Source organism: Girardinichthys multiradiatus, chromosome 8, assembly GCF_021462225.1.
Source record: "Girardinichthys multiradiatus isolate DD_20200921_A chromosome 8, DD_fGirMul_XY1, whole genome shotgun sequence".
NCBI classification, from domain to species: domain Eukaryota; kingdom Metazoa; phylum Chordata; class Actinopteri; order Cyprinodontiformes; family Goodeidae; genus Girardinichthys; species Girardinichthys multiradiatus.
The window spans coordinates 20,670,084-20,684,475 of record NC_061801.1 but is presented as its reverse complement, the minus strand read 5'-3'; the positions used below and the strand labels follow the sequence as shown (position 1 = coordinate 20,684,475).

The 14,392-nt window shown below is 38.6% G+C and overlaps 2 protein-coding genes across 3 annotated transcripts in view; both read right to left on the bottom strand.

Annotated features, from left to right (window-relative positions):
* Positions 1 to 207: 207 nt before the first annotated feature.
* ak1 (adenylate kinase 1) lies at positions 208 to 9,474 on the bottom strand. The gene is made up of 7 exons (XM_047372940.1): positions 9,354 to 9,474; positions 4,379 to 4,416; positions 3,689 to 3,724; positions 3,436 to 3,599; positions 658 to 774; positions 382 to 573; positions 208 to 291 (listed from the first exon to the last, which is right to left on the bottom strand). The coding sequence occupies exons 2-7, from the start codon at positions 4,383 to 4,385 to the stop codon at positions 226 to 228; spliced, it is 582 nt and encodes a 193-aa protein (XP_047228896.1). The 5' UTR covers positions 4,386 to 4,416; positions 9,354 to 9,474; the 3' UTR covers positions 208 to 225.
* Positions 9,475 to 10,135: 661 nt separating this feature from the next.
* Positions 10,136 to 14,392, bottom strand: part of gpsm1b (G protein signaling modulator 1b) — a 39,978-nt gene continuing 35,721 nt past the window's right edge. For both annotated transcript variants that reach the window (XM_047372937.1, XM_047372938.1), the window contains 2 exons: positions 14,125 to 14,330; positions 10,136 to 12,296 (listed from right to left, as the gene is read on the bottom strand). In XM_047372937.1, the coding sequence (XP_047228893.1) occupies positions 12,096 to 12,296; positions 14,125 to 14,330 (407 nt within the window). In that variant the 3' untranslated portion in view covers positions 10,136 to 12,095. The remainder of the gene's footprint in view (positions 12,297 to 14,124; positions 14,331 to 14,392) is intronic.

The window sequence follows — 14,392 nt, the reverse complement described above, 5'->3', positions numbered from 1 at the left end:
TGATTAACTATTTGTGATACAGTGAAATAACAATAAATTGTTTTCATTTGATTTGATTTGAACTCTGGTGTTTTTTTTTTGTTTGTTTTTTTTTCTAAATGGCAGCCTGTTGGAAAAGTTAATGTTTCTCTTATCCTCTAGTCATGTTTTAGTCCTTTTAAAATCCATACATAAATTCAAAAGAAAACAATATCCAGACACAGCTCATCCAGTTATGTTGCTTTACTACAGTGCATCAATAGCCTTGGAAACCTGGGCAAAGACGTCATCCACCGCCAGCTCAGAGTCCACCTGCAGGTTAAAAATTAACACATCATGTGATGTCTATGTTTCGAACATATTCTACATTTTGTTAGTCAACATTGTGTGTGTCATGCACACCTTCTTCACAATGCCACGGCTCTCATAGAAAGCAATGACTGGCTCCGTTGCTTTGTAATACAAGTCCAGGCGTTTCTTGATGGTCTCTTCATTGTCGTCGGAGCGGCCACTGGTCTCCCCACGCTTCAAGAGCCTCTTGACCATGGTTTCTGCTTTTGCGTCGACATACAGCAGCAAGCAGGGTTTGCCAATCTGAGGTCAAAGATAGTTTGGTAAATTACGCTTTTTGGAACGAGTGCTGCAGAAATATATCTTAAATCCCATGAATATTCCCACCTTCTTCTCAAACTCCTCTCCCTGTTTGACCTCACGAGGATAGCCATCAATGAGAAAGCCCTTGGAGACGTCAGCCTTGGCGATCATGGCATCCTTAATCATGTCCAAGACTGTGTCCTAGAAAGCAGACATCAAAGGTGATAAAACATTTACTATGACATAGCAGCTCTTTTTCTTTAAGGTCTTTTGACACTAGTAGCTTTTATTCATCAGTAGATGGACAGGGAAGTAGGTTAGAGAAAGAAGGGGAGTACATGGAGTAAACGGCCTGGGGCCAGGAATCGACCATAGGACATTGCGTCGACGACTGTAACCTGAGCAAACAGGGATTGGGCAATGAAACTGAAACACCTGCCATTTTAGTGTGGGAGGTTTCATGGCTAACTTGGACCAGCCTGGTAGCCAGTCTTCATTGATTGCACATTGCACCAGTAAGAGCAGAGTGTGAAGATTCAATTAGCAGGGTAAGAGCACAGTTTTGCTCAAAATATTGAAATGCACACAACATTATGGGTGACATACCAGATTTCAAAAGAGGACAAATTGTTGGTGCACGTCTTGCTGGCGCATCTGTGTCCAAGACAGCAAGTCTTTGTGATGTATCAAGAGCCACGGTATCCAGGGTAATGTCAGCATACCACCAAGAAGGACGAACCACATCCAACAGGATTAACTGTGGACGCAAGAGGAAGCTGTCTGAAAGGGATGTTTGGGTGCTAACCCGGATTGTATCCAAAAAACATAAAACTACGGCTGCCCAAATCACGGCAGAATTAAATGTGCACCTCAACTCTCCTGTTTCCACCAGAACTGTCCGTCGGGAGCTCCACAGGGTCAATTTACATGGCCGGGCTGCTATAGCCAAACCTTTGGTCACTCATGCCAATGCCAAACGTCGGTTTCAATGGTGCAAGGAGCGCAAATCTTGGGCTGTGGACAATGTGAAACATGTATTGTTCTCTGATGAGTCCACCTTTACTGTTTTCCCCACATCCGGGAGAGTTACGGCGTGGAGAAGCCCCAAAAAAGCGTACCACCCAGACTGTTGCATGCAGGATTACAATGCACCAATACACACAGCAAGACTGGTGAAAGATTGGGTTGATGAACATGAAAGTGAAGTTGAACATCTCCCATGGCCTGCACAGTCACCAGATCTAAATATTATTGAGACACTTTGGGGTGTTTTGGAGGAGCGAGTCAGGAAATGTTTTCCTCCACCAGTATCACGTAGTGACCTGGCCACTATCCTGCAAGAAGAATGGCTTAAAATCCCTCTGACCACTGTGCAGGACTTGTATATGTCTTTCCCAAGACGAATTGATGCTGTATTGGCTGCAAAAGGAGGCCCTACACCATACTAATAAATTATTGTGGTCTAAAACCAGGTGTTTCAGTTTCATTGTCCAACCCCTGTATGGTGTGACTGCTCTTCCACTGAGCCACGTAACACCCCAACATAGCAGTTCTAACAGAAAATGCATCTTTCTTTCTGCTCTCGGTGGAGGAGGACGCTTTTTCTCTGTCTCCCACCCCCTCCCATATCTGCCCTGCTTCAGCTCTGTGTCTTGTCTTTGGAGCCTCTTTTTGCATATCTTCCAAATTCTGAGTTATGGATCTGGTCAGCTGGTCTCTCAATGCAATTGATCAAATTTTCTCGAGGAGAAGACAGGGTGAAGGAGAGCCCAACTTGTCCGGACTGGACGTTTTTCTCTGGATACACAATGGACTCCTGGAAGTGGAGGATTGTGTGTTTGTCGATAATGTCAGTCGAGGATGTGGCAGATGTGTATATAATTGGATGTTTGATATCAGGATTTCTGCTTTTTGGAGTCAGCGGTTACCTGGCAGTAGCTGTTCTGGCCATTGTAAGGCTGCCTGGCACATGTGATGGGATCTTCAAGGCGATCAACACTCAGACTGAGATGTTACGTGAGCTGAATCGCAGACTGGATGTGATCCTTAGGATCGCAGGCAGGTTGCGGTTCCTGGACTCAGGGGTGAAATGGGATAAATCTTGGAGAAAGTTGTTCGCTCGGATCTGGCAGAAAGACCAGGAATTTGGCTGTTTGGATTTGCCTTTGTGAAGCACCAGCAAGACTCTCAAGGCTGACGGAAAATTAAGAGTCAGCCTAACCCAAATAATTATTGTTTTTCCGAATCTGGCTCCCCTGCATGGCCTTGATGGCTGGTTATCTTCAACTTCTCCTGGAAGTTATGTAAACATGACGCTCTGCTCCCTCTGCTCCCTCCCTTCCCTGAGGACACTTGTGGACCTGCTCAGAACTTTGTGGCCGGTTGATGAACATTCCAACGAACCATCAAGGACAATGGCCTCTGTGACAGTGCTACATGGACTTACTTGCACACACTCACTTGCACACACACACATGCTCAAGATAAACATATGCACCCCTCACACCACCTTCACCGTTCCTGGCATGATGTTGTTTTGTCAACTTGTTGCTTCTTTGTGCTGAGGTTTTTTGCAATCTCAAACTGTATCCTGCTAAGGATAAAGTGTGAAATATGATTTTTTTTCCTCTACTTACCTAATGTGGCCTCTTTTCTCATCTAACAAGGGCAGCGCCTGTGAGCGGGCAGCAAAGCCTCGGTGACCCGTCCCCCCCTGTCTTGTGTCATGATGTATGTTTGGATGGGTTGTACTGGAATTCTAATTTCCCCTCGGGGATCAATAAAGTATCTTTGAATTGAATTGAATTGAATTGAATTGAATTGAATGAGGCATTACTTAAAAACTATTGGATGCTTTCTTACCAGGGGTACAAGCTCCCCTTTCTGCATGATAGCCTGGAGTTGCTTGCCCCTGTCAGAGCCAGAGGCCACCTCAGCACGCAGCAGATCTCCAGAAGACAAGTGAGTGTAGCCATACTTTGCAACTATCTTCTCACACTGGGTGCCCTTTCCAGAGCCAGGCCCGCCTAAGGATATTAACACAAAACGCAACATGGTAACATGCATGAAAAGAAACAAGTGGTAGTAAATGTTAGGATTTGCTTAGAGTACTTACCCACAACAAAGATGATCTTAGCATCCTTGATTTTGTCTGCAATACACATCAAAAAGAGGAGCTAAAAACACATATGCAACACTGGTGGCTTTCCATCAAATCTAAATTTAAATCCACAAAACACGATTTAGGTAACAAACCATCTTGTGAGGGGAATGTAGACCTATGTTCCATTTTTAATTTTGCAGAACAAAGAGTCTCCTTGTGCAACAGGCTGTTTTGGCTCTGCTTCCCTTGAAGTGGCTTTGTGCTATTAGTTAAACTGGGTTGACATGGCAACTGTTGCTATCTAATTATCTTATGCAGCCAAGGAGTAAAGAAAGAACTACAGGAAAAGTCATAAGCTTAACCAGTGCAGAAAAAAAAAACCTAATTGAATGATTGCATAGATGATAATAAATATATATAAATTGTTATATATAATTTGTGGTATGATAATGATTTATTTCTATATTAACCGCAAAATTCCACACATAAGTGAAATATTTCTAATAATGTAAGGACTTTCCTTGCAATCTGTAAAAATACCAGAAGAGGGCAATAGAGACCTATGAAAAAAAGCTGTTGTCAATGTCTACTTTACTTAAATACTATTAGATTACTAATGAAAGTACAAATGAACAAGTTTCACCTCATTGATCACATGCAGTAAAGCATTTATCACTTTACTGAAACACGTGTATTGATTACCTGCCATCGTGTTGCGTTTGTGGAGTGTTTTTCTTCAGCTGTAGAAAAAAAGACATATAGTTAAAATCGAACCCATTTTAAGTAACTAATAACCCTAAACAGATATAATGATGCTTAAAATTTGAAAAAAAAAAAGACATATAAGAAACCAATGTCATTCTACTTCTTGTTTTCTTTATTCTTACTACTACAATTTAGTGTAAATACAGAATAAAACACAGAAAGTATGTAGTATTATATAGGTGCTGTAGTCTGTCAAATGGCTAATGTTATGTTTTCGCAATTGATTTTTGAACTTTCCAAAATCAATTCAGGATTGTTCCTTGTATTGCAATGGCAGAACATGAATGGTTATAAATATTTTCCTTTAAATGTTACAACTTTATTGATTTGGACTTTCAGTGGGCTATGACTTAACTGAAAACATCCTTTGTTTCTAAAGTTGTTTAATAGCATTTTGTTGCTCTTTTATTTGTAAGCTTTTTCTCTAAGGTAATTATGTTTGCTCTTAGACTCAGTAGGCTTCTCTGTCTCATACATGCGTTCACAAGAATATCTGGAATGTAGCTTTAATGATAGTATACAATAAGTGTGAGTTTAGGTTTAAAGTCTTATTTCATCCCTAAGAGGGTAGGTTTTGTGCTAGAAGAAGTAAGGTATAAATTGCAAACAAGAGCCAGGTCCTGCATTTTGGCTTTATAAAATGTATATTATTAGTAGTATTAATATTATTAATGTGGTAGTAGTAGTAGTGACCAGTGGCGGATGCTGGTCGTTCAAGGAGAGGAAGCTCAATTTCAAGATCGCTGATTCGCTGATTTCGTTGTCAATCAAAAAGGGATTCAGCCACAGACAGATCATCCAATCATCATCCAGAAGCTGAGCGTCTGGGTCAGCCGAGGCCAGCCCACTGCCCCATAGACCCCCAGAGACGCTGAGCGTCCGATGGGCGGGACAAAGCCCAGCATTTTTACTTCGCTATTGAACTCACTGTTTAAAGCACTGTGAAGCTGCGGGAATGAGTGAGAGGAAAGCCGCGTCCTTACCAGTGATAAGAAGCTGATTCTGACCAAAAATTGAGCGCGTTGTATTGCATATTTAGTCAAAGACATGTAAACACAACAGTTTATATTTGATCACTTATTTTTTGACATTTTAGGGGAAGCTGTGCTTCCCTTGCAGTCTTAGAGCAATCGCCACTGATAGTGACCATACCATTGTGGTATTATTTCAATACAGCACAGTTTTGTTTGTTTTGCCTCCGTTTGTGTTTTATTTCCCTCTGTCTCGTGTAAACTTGAGCACTTTTAATCTACACACTGGGATTTCTGTTCTGACTTTGTTTTTTTTTTATTTGGCTATAGATAAGTAGACATATGAAAACTGGCATTTTCACATATTATTCTTTGCAATATTGGTCAAACAGTGGTGAGATCTTATGGATGGCATCTGAGAAAGTCTGAATGAACTCCTCTGTGGATTGTCCATGTTAACACATGACTATGCTTGGAGTTGAACATTTCCATTCCAACTCTACCTGTTGGTTTAGGATCTTTGTCATTCGAAAGGGTTTGCTTAAGTTCTTGGCACCCAGTAGCATGTATTCAGAAGTGCTATGTACTTAGCTCCATCAATCTTCCCATCAACTCCGACCAGCTTCTGTGTTCTAGCGGAGGAAAAGAATCTCCACAGCATTATACTGCCACCATATTGTTTCATCATAGGGATAGTGTGTTGATAGTGATGTGCAGTGTTAGTCTTCCATCAAACAAAGTGTTTTGCATGTAGACCAGGAAGTTTAATTATGATTCTATCTGACAAAAGCAACTTCCTCTACATGTTAGCTGTAATCTCTCCATGGCTTGTGGCAAACTACTAATAGGACCTCTCATGTCTTTTTTTCACCAATGGCTTTCTTCTTGCCACTCTTCAGTAAAGGCCAAATTTGTGGAGTGCATAAACAATAGCAATCCTTTCAACAGATACTCCCACCTGAGTTTTGAATTTCTGCAGTTCATCCATAATTACCACAGGCATCTTGGCTGCCTCTCCGATCAATGCTTTCCTTGCCTGGCCAGCCAGTTTTAGATAAGTGTCTTAATGTAAAATAACTATGTAATATATAAAAATAACTTATGATTTCTTGAATAAGCAGAGACAGTTGATTTTTCTATTTACAGTTGGGTTTTTCTTTTTTCTTTTGCAACTTTGCAGCATTTCCAGCCCTTCATGTTTAGCTAACAGAGGAGTGTTATCTCTACCTAATATGTGCTCAGTGTATCTTAAGAGGACAGTAGCCACACAGATTTAGACTTTTTTTTTTTGTGCAGATAACAGAAGAATAAGGAAGTATTATGGTTTCAGCAGATGTCTTCAAGTGCAAGCTTCCCCTATGTCTCAAGTTTTCAAGAAGTTTGAAAGAGCTTCACTAGCTGCTGTAACTTTGTGTACATTTAAAAAAAAAAAGTATTTTTATCCTTTTTTACAGTTATGGTGCATTTTAATAAACTATCATTTTAAATCATCCCAAATTGTTAAGTCAAATATGTCACCAAAGAAATTGAGAAAAATCATTTTTTTGAAAGTATTTTCTTGTTTGCCAATTTGAAATTCAAAACATTTTGGTCTGTTTAACTCCAGCTGTCTCTTCATAGCCACACAGATAGATAGGACATAGTGCCAGCCAGGGCTGGATCGAGGAGGATGTGTGCCCTTGGGTAAAGTCAGTTTTGGTGCCCAACCCAAATAAGCTTATTTTACACATGCAAATTACAATAACTTCAAAATGCTAATAAAAAAATTACTTTGAGGATCTGCAATGAAAATAACGTTGTTGTTTTTTTGCAAAAACAGTATTTGTATTTTATTTGTCCTTACATAGTCAGCATTATTTATTAAGTATCATAATCCACACAAAAATAGACTGAAAGAAGCGAGAATGCCAGGCCTGACTGTAGTGATGCAACACAATCACTGAATCACCACCAAAAACAAAGAAGGAGGCATGAAGAATACAATTATGAATTGCTGATATGTTTTGACATACTTGTGGTCAAGGGTTAGGCTCAAGGTATCATATCATTGTTTTCAAACAGATGTGCTTTGGTTACAGACACAAAAATCCAGCACATTAAACTCCCTTACCAAATACAGGCTTATAAGTTTTATTTGAAAAACGGTGGTTGCAAAATATTTACTGATGGAAAAAAAAAGAAAAGGAAAATTATCTCGGGGCCCCAGGCCTTTGCCATGACAAGCCTGTGCAACACGTTGCCTGGGATAGTGGCTTACAAAAACATTGTTTTGAAACTCCTAAGTCTGGTTATATAAAATAAAGAAGATTGAAAGAAAACAGAATGGCCAAATAGCTTACTGAAAAATGCATAAAAATTAGAATTTTGAAAAATGTACATTTTGGGGGATGAGCCTTATACTGCATCAATTGTATGACCTTTAAAAAGCCTTGATTAACATAAGTTCCAAGGAAAACTGTGACTTCTTGCCTTTTTAGGTATTTGGCTCTTAAATTACTATTCTCCATTGTCAACATTTCTGCACTGTTCCAGTTCACACTGATTACAGTTTTTAGCCATTAATGAGTGTTACAGGTTTATGCAGTTCATCTACTGTGAAATACAAGAAAAAGAAAATGTACTAATATAATTTGCGGTACCTCAAGAGTGATGGTGCTGTATTCTCAGGTGTCTGGTTTTATGACATTTACACTGACCCTGAGGTCAGTGTAAATGTCACTTGTGGGCTGCTATTTGAGTCAGCATGGTGCCTCTTTGGGAATGCTAGTCTGTCCAATTATGGTGCCTTCCTTCAGGACCCTTGGTTCTTTGGTAATTTGGACCAGTCTAATAAATCTGCTCTATAAAATAATCCAATGTTTTGTGGAACTATAGATGTACTGATATTTGTACATGTTTAAAGCCTTTTGAGCCACTATTTAAACTGCTACCATCAATATTCATAAACACCTCGAGTACAACATAATATATACCTTAGACAATGATGAAGTTAGATGCAGAATGTAAAAGAATGGCATCTGTAATGTCAGTTTCCCATATTAGGAACAGTATATTAAAAACTAGACACTCCACAACTACACCCACATGTCTTGTTACTACTTTTTAACATGCAGGCAGTCTTGCTAAAAAAAGACACAACAGTTCTGCAGCTGTTAAAGGGTACAGTGACACCCATTAAGCACATGGAGATGGAGTCCTGGCAAACTGCTCTTCAAGCGACTGGACTTGAAAACAGGGTTGATAATATTTTAGAGCATTCATCCCAGTGCACCATTTAGTTAAGCTTTCTAGAGTTTAATTAAGCGTGCGGTCCCTTTAAGGGACCCTTTGATGTCAGTGCACTTACAGACATTCCATGATGTTTGTGAACGGATGGAGAAAGAGAAATTATGCTGTTGCACTGCAAAGTGGTAGCTTGATTGTGCAGCAGAATCAATAACACGTTGACACTAACCAGCTGTTAATGACCTTTATGTGGGCTTAGAGGCATGAAAGTGGAATGGCTGCAGAGAACTGCATGAAAATGACCTTTATTGGGTGCAGGTTTAAGGTATTGTCTATGCACTGATAAAAAGGGGGCAGGTCTTTGCGATGGAAAGTGACACGAAAACAAGAATATGTTTGTGATGTTCAATTATATAGAAGGTAATCATGTAAGCCCTCCCAGTTCATCACTATGAATGACCAGACCTACATGCCTGTGCACTACAGAAACACCTGCTCATCTCAGTATCAATTTGAACTGATTCACTACATGTCTGTAGAAACCAAATGACAGTTGACAACTACACTCAGCCTGTTATTCTCTTTATATCCCAATAAACAGCTCTGCCCACTCTGCCATCTCCGTTTGTCACTGCCTCTCACAAAGCAATAACTACTGTCACACAGACATTCCTGCCTGATCTTCCTTTACCGAGCCCTTCGTCCTCTGTACTGACCTCTCTTCCACGCTGTGGCTTTAGATCCCTTTCCAAAGAGGGCTTCCTTTCCTTGGATCCCTGTGTGCGTACGACTGCACAGTTCCTGTTGCACAGCAGCCATCCCTCCCCCATTCAATGCCTTTTTATAGCTCAGCTGAGCCTGCTCAGCCTGCGCTGCATTCTGGGTAAGAGGGGGGAAGAATAGTGGAGAGGGAGGGAATAACTGATTAATAGAAGGAAGCAGGGGCAAAACTAAAGGAAGGGTGACAGGAGAGAAAGATGGAGTATAATCATATCTAATCAGTTGGTTTATGTGTCTTTGCAGGATTTATCTGTTCAGTATTTGTTCTAAACAGGATGATGTGTCAAAAAGAAGCTATGCAAAGAGTATGTTTAGGAGGAAGTAAACTTCAAATAGAGGAATTACTCCCTAATACGTTAAATGTCACAAATTCTAGTGCTAAAATAAAGTATTCAAGAATGTGTTAGGCAATTCATACTAGCCTTGATTATCTTTAAGCTATTGCTTTAAGAAAACTAAAATATAATAAGTCATGGCATCATTTGTTACCTTTCAGCCCAACCCAATTTTGGTTATGCAATGTTAGCTAAGGTTAGGAGACAGGTTTGGTTAGTCCTTTTGTGCTGTTCCAAAATAACAGCATGGGAAACTTAGCTCAATTCAGTGAGTTGTAGATAAAAGCATAACTTTCAGCTTGCTGAATATGTACATACTAATGTGCGGTACATACTAATCTCGGTACTCTCTTGAACCTGAAAGGAGGAAGTAACTCAATTCAAACATTTGAAACATTTTATTAAAAGCATGAAGCGACATATTCATGTCCTTAAAAAGGAACATAAATACAAAATATATTTTTTATGTACAAATTATGGCAAAGACAATTAAAAGCAATCCAGATATTTTTCTTAAAAATGTTAATTTACAAAAAAATGACAAAAAATGAATATATTAACTGCAGCTCCCAATATGTGTAATATCAAAGAGAATTGGACCGAATATTCCAATTTGATCCACGACTTCAATTCCCATGGTATAAAGTCTGAGTTTAAAATATGAGGTATTCACTACTTCTGAATAAAAAGTTAAAGAAATATAATATTAGTACCATTAGTACCTGTAGCGGGTCTTAAATTCAGGCTCTTGGCAAATTTAAGCTTTTTATGTGTAGTCTGTACTAGGCATAGGCTGATTACCTCTATCAAGGTATACCATAATGTTTTCTTCGTGTATTGAACATTTCGTAACACAAGTCTGTCCCACTTTGACCCGTTATTGGTGGTCAACTAACTGAAAGAAGGCTTGCTTCTTCAACCATTTACAAGGAGGACAATTTTGGCAGTTTGGTGCAAAAATAAACCCCCAAAAAACAGGTGGCGATGATGCAGAAACTAGAGAATTAAAAAAAACATCTGAAAAGATATAATATAGTGAATGAGTCCTTTTTTATACTAAAAAAATTTAGTAAATCCCATAGTAATAAATATGCAAGATGTATGAATAATTGTTGCTTTTCTGTTTTAAATAAATGCAATTTCATCAAGTTAAATTTTTGGTATAAATATCATAATACCGCAAACTCATGATATTTTTACTCAAGTTTATTACAGCCTGAGATTATCTTACCAGCCCTTGCCTAGTCCTTAACTCCCTCATTTTCAAACTAAGAAACCAAACCATACATTTGTTTCTTAAGCATCTCTATTAATTGTAACAACCAAAGCAATCACGCAGAGCTGTGATGTATCACAATGTTATTTATATTAAAGACCGCATCCTTCAGTTCACAGACGCAATAAAGGTTTTGAGCACCGAGAGGCAGTCTGCGAGTAATATATACTAGGAACATGACAGATCTTTCTGCTTTTAACTGAAAATAATAGTTGTAAAATGTAGTTCACTGCCAGACCTTTTAAACATCACAGGCAACTGAATGCGTCACACTAAAAATAAAAATCAAGAAACATTTCAATAACTTTAAGCTTAAATTAGTTTATCGAGAAAGACTCTATTTCTGTCATTTGCCCTGTAACCATTTTTAGATAGATTTGAATCAGTATTTCAATGTTAAAAAAAAATAAAAATAAAAACATTTCTTATTTGGTTAATAAAAAATGGTGAAGTAATTAGAGAAATGACCAAATGGGTTTGTCGAAGGCCAGCATTAATACTGTTACTGCACAAATAACACTTTGAGTGGTAGAAACCACTAACATGTAAAGGAAAAAAGCAGCATTAACCAGAGTACATTGGAATTAAATTTCTAAACTTAACATTAACTCTTGTTAATAAACGTCAGTGCACACCTCCTATTGTAACAATATAATTTCAGAACCTTTCCTCTCCATATTGTACGGTATGCCCATCCTGCGCATTCAGAAATGCATCTGACACTGGGGAATACAATCTCAGGGCCGAAAGATCATCAGATTAAGGCATTAGACTGAGTATTTACACAGTTTTTAATCCTTGTTACATCACTCCAAACTGTTCTTTCCTGGAAATTCCCGGAGCCTCCCATTTTGTTTGTTTTAACATTATATTTACACACGTTTAATACATAATATATCAAGTAACATTTAACAGGGCACCATCTATTGCACATGAAATTTCTTTCCTTATTAATAAACTGGTTAAATCACCCATCAGTACCATCTTTTTCCGTCTGCTCATCCGTCTTTCTCCTCTGCTTTCATCTTTGTAAATGACATAAGTTGTGCAGCATTATTCACCAAGTCCTAACTTAGAAAGCCACCTGGTGGCTCCTGGTCGGGGGATGGAGAGCTGTCCTGGTCATCTGAGGGTAGCTGGACGCGCTGCTCGTCCATACGTTTGGCTTGTACCCTCTGGATTAGGCTGAAGAAGTCTTCATCAGGCACTGTGGGGGCGTGAGGGCTTGCTTCTGGTGGGGAGCACCGCTGATCATCAATCCTCGAGGACTGGAGTCAGGAAAATGAAACCAGTTAGAGCGGTGAACTAAATGAGAACAAATGAACAATATCACCTGCATGCGCTGCAATTGGGCTACGCGATAGAAAGTCTTGCGATAGGGATAATATTGGTAAATATTGTCATGACGACATCAGTTGTGGTATATCCCCATTTTCTTCTTTTCTCTCTTTCTCATTTGTGCTTCCTGCACTCTGTGACCTTTAGCATTTTAAGCAATGCCATTTATGTCCAAATAATCTTGTAATTCCTTTATTTTCTGCTGGATTCAATTAAATTCAAAAATGCTTTATTAATCCTAAAGGGAAATTAAATGTTGTTGTAGCTCATATTGTACAGGTTTTTTTTCAAAGGGCTATTGTAGATGCTGGTGGCTGTGGGCAGGAAGGATCTCCTGTAGCGGTTCATTTTACATTCAAACTCAAATGGATTCAAAATCAGTACCTCTATCAAACAACATTCAGTAAATGTTTGTTACTCTTGTATGTGTTAAAATCCTTAGAAATACATACAAAAAACCAGTATTGGTCAAAGTCAGCATGTCAGACCTCATGAAAAAACAATATTTAAGCTGGCTTCCAATTTTTGTTTTAAATCTAAAACTTAAAACCAGGTAATTTCTATTTTTAGAAATATCTGAACTGAAGTATCCTAGATTAAGGATATTCTTTATAATAGGGAAGGGATTAGCAATACCTTCATTTCACAAAAAATAAATAAAGGCCAAATTTAATTTAAATTTTTTCTTGGCATCTAAACCAAATACACACCAAAGACCAGTGTGTGTGTCTGTGTGTTTATCTGTTAGTGACTCAAAAACCAAAATGATATATGAGATGGACAAAAACTGAAGTTGTGATATGGGGAAAAAAAAAAAGGTAAAGGTCATCATTTAAATATAAAACCAATTTTAAAAGTACTCTCTATTTTATAAGTTTAGATTTTTATCTTTCAGGTGATGAAATAAAAGAAAGTGAAACTCAAAGTTTTTACACCATACTTTTGATACTCTTTGCAATTATTTTGGACAATAACTTGAGTTATTTCTGCATTTTCTTCCCTGTTGATGAAACCGAGTGTCATACTGTCCAAATGATTGTGTCTTTGACATTGCTCTTTGATAGACCCACTGAAGGTGCTACTGCTGCACCTATATGTGTATTCTCTCCATTTTTCATGACGTAGATCTACTAACCCAGCAATTCTCTGTTTAACTATTTGTTTTCTAAGAAGGTCCCACTAACAGAGCAGCTACTGGCATTAACTTAATATACTCAGACCCTTTTCCCTAAAGACTGTCCTACTGAATCTGTGTTTTGTTTTTTTTTCTTGGGCATGCTCTGTTTTTATTCCCCAGTTGGATGGAGCAGATTGCTCTCACGCATGTGCCATGAAAAAAAAAAAAAAAAAGAGAGAGAGAGACTTGTTCCTTACCACTGTCACCACATGCTTGGTTAGGATGAGGGAATGCTGCAAAATCAATGAGTAAATGGCTCTTTTTTTTTTCCACTCATAACTTTTGATATTGGCATTAGAAACGGAATTTGAAGGTCTTGTTTTCCATTTATTATCAGACAGGACTGTTTGTCATTGCACCTAATATGACAGGATTTTAGTGGTGTACGTTAGAGTAATTGTATAATTTCTGTACACTTGGAAATTAATTGGACCTGTTTTGTACTTTTCAACACTCATCCAGAATCAGAAAATTATAAATTCCACTTTTATACCTTTACTGACTGCATAGGAAGTCTTCAAAGCGTTTCAGTATTCTATGACAATTTAACTTCAGATTTTGTATAGGAATGGCATCCTCACCTGGCACTTTATAAGCATGTTGAAGAAGTCATCGCTGGGCCCTTGATGATCTCCCTCACCCACCAGGTGTCCTAGATTGTTGTGAGTAATCCTAAGGCCAGGGAGGTTTCCAACACTAACACGCTGATCATCGAGCCGGCGACTCTGAGAGCTAGCAATCAAGTCAAACAGCTCCTCAGTCTGGGGGGATGTGGTAATTGCAGGATCTATGGAGGAAAATACAAAACAGGAGAATCATTTTCTAGTGTAAGGTTTTAAAATGATTGGC

Bases quoted from the DNA above. Each gene is read 5' to 3' on its own strand.
- ak1 (XM_047372940.1), bottom strand. The intron at 3,600-3,688 runs GTAAGTACTCTA...TAATATCCTTAG, and splicing joins TAAGATCATCTTTGTTGTGG to GCGGGCCTGGCTCTGGAAAG. The intron at 292-381 runs GTGTGCATGACA...TTTAACCTGCAG, and splicing joins GCCGTGGCATTGTGAAGAAG to GTGGACTCTGAGCTGGCGGT.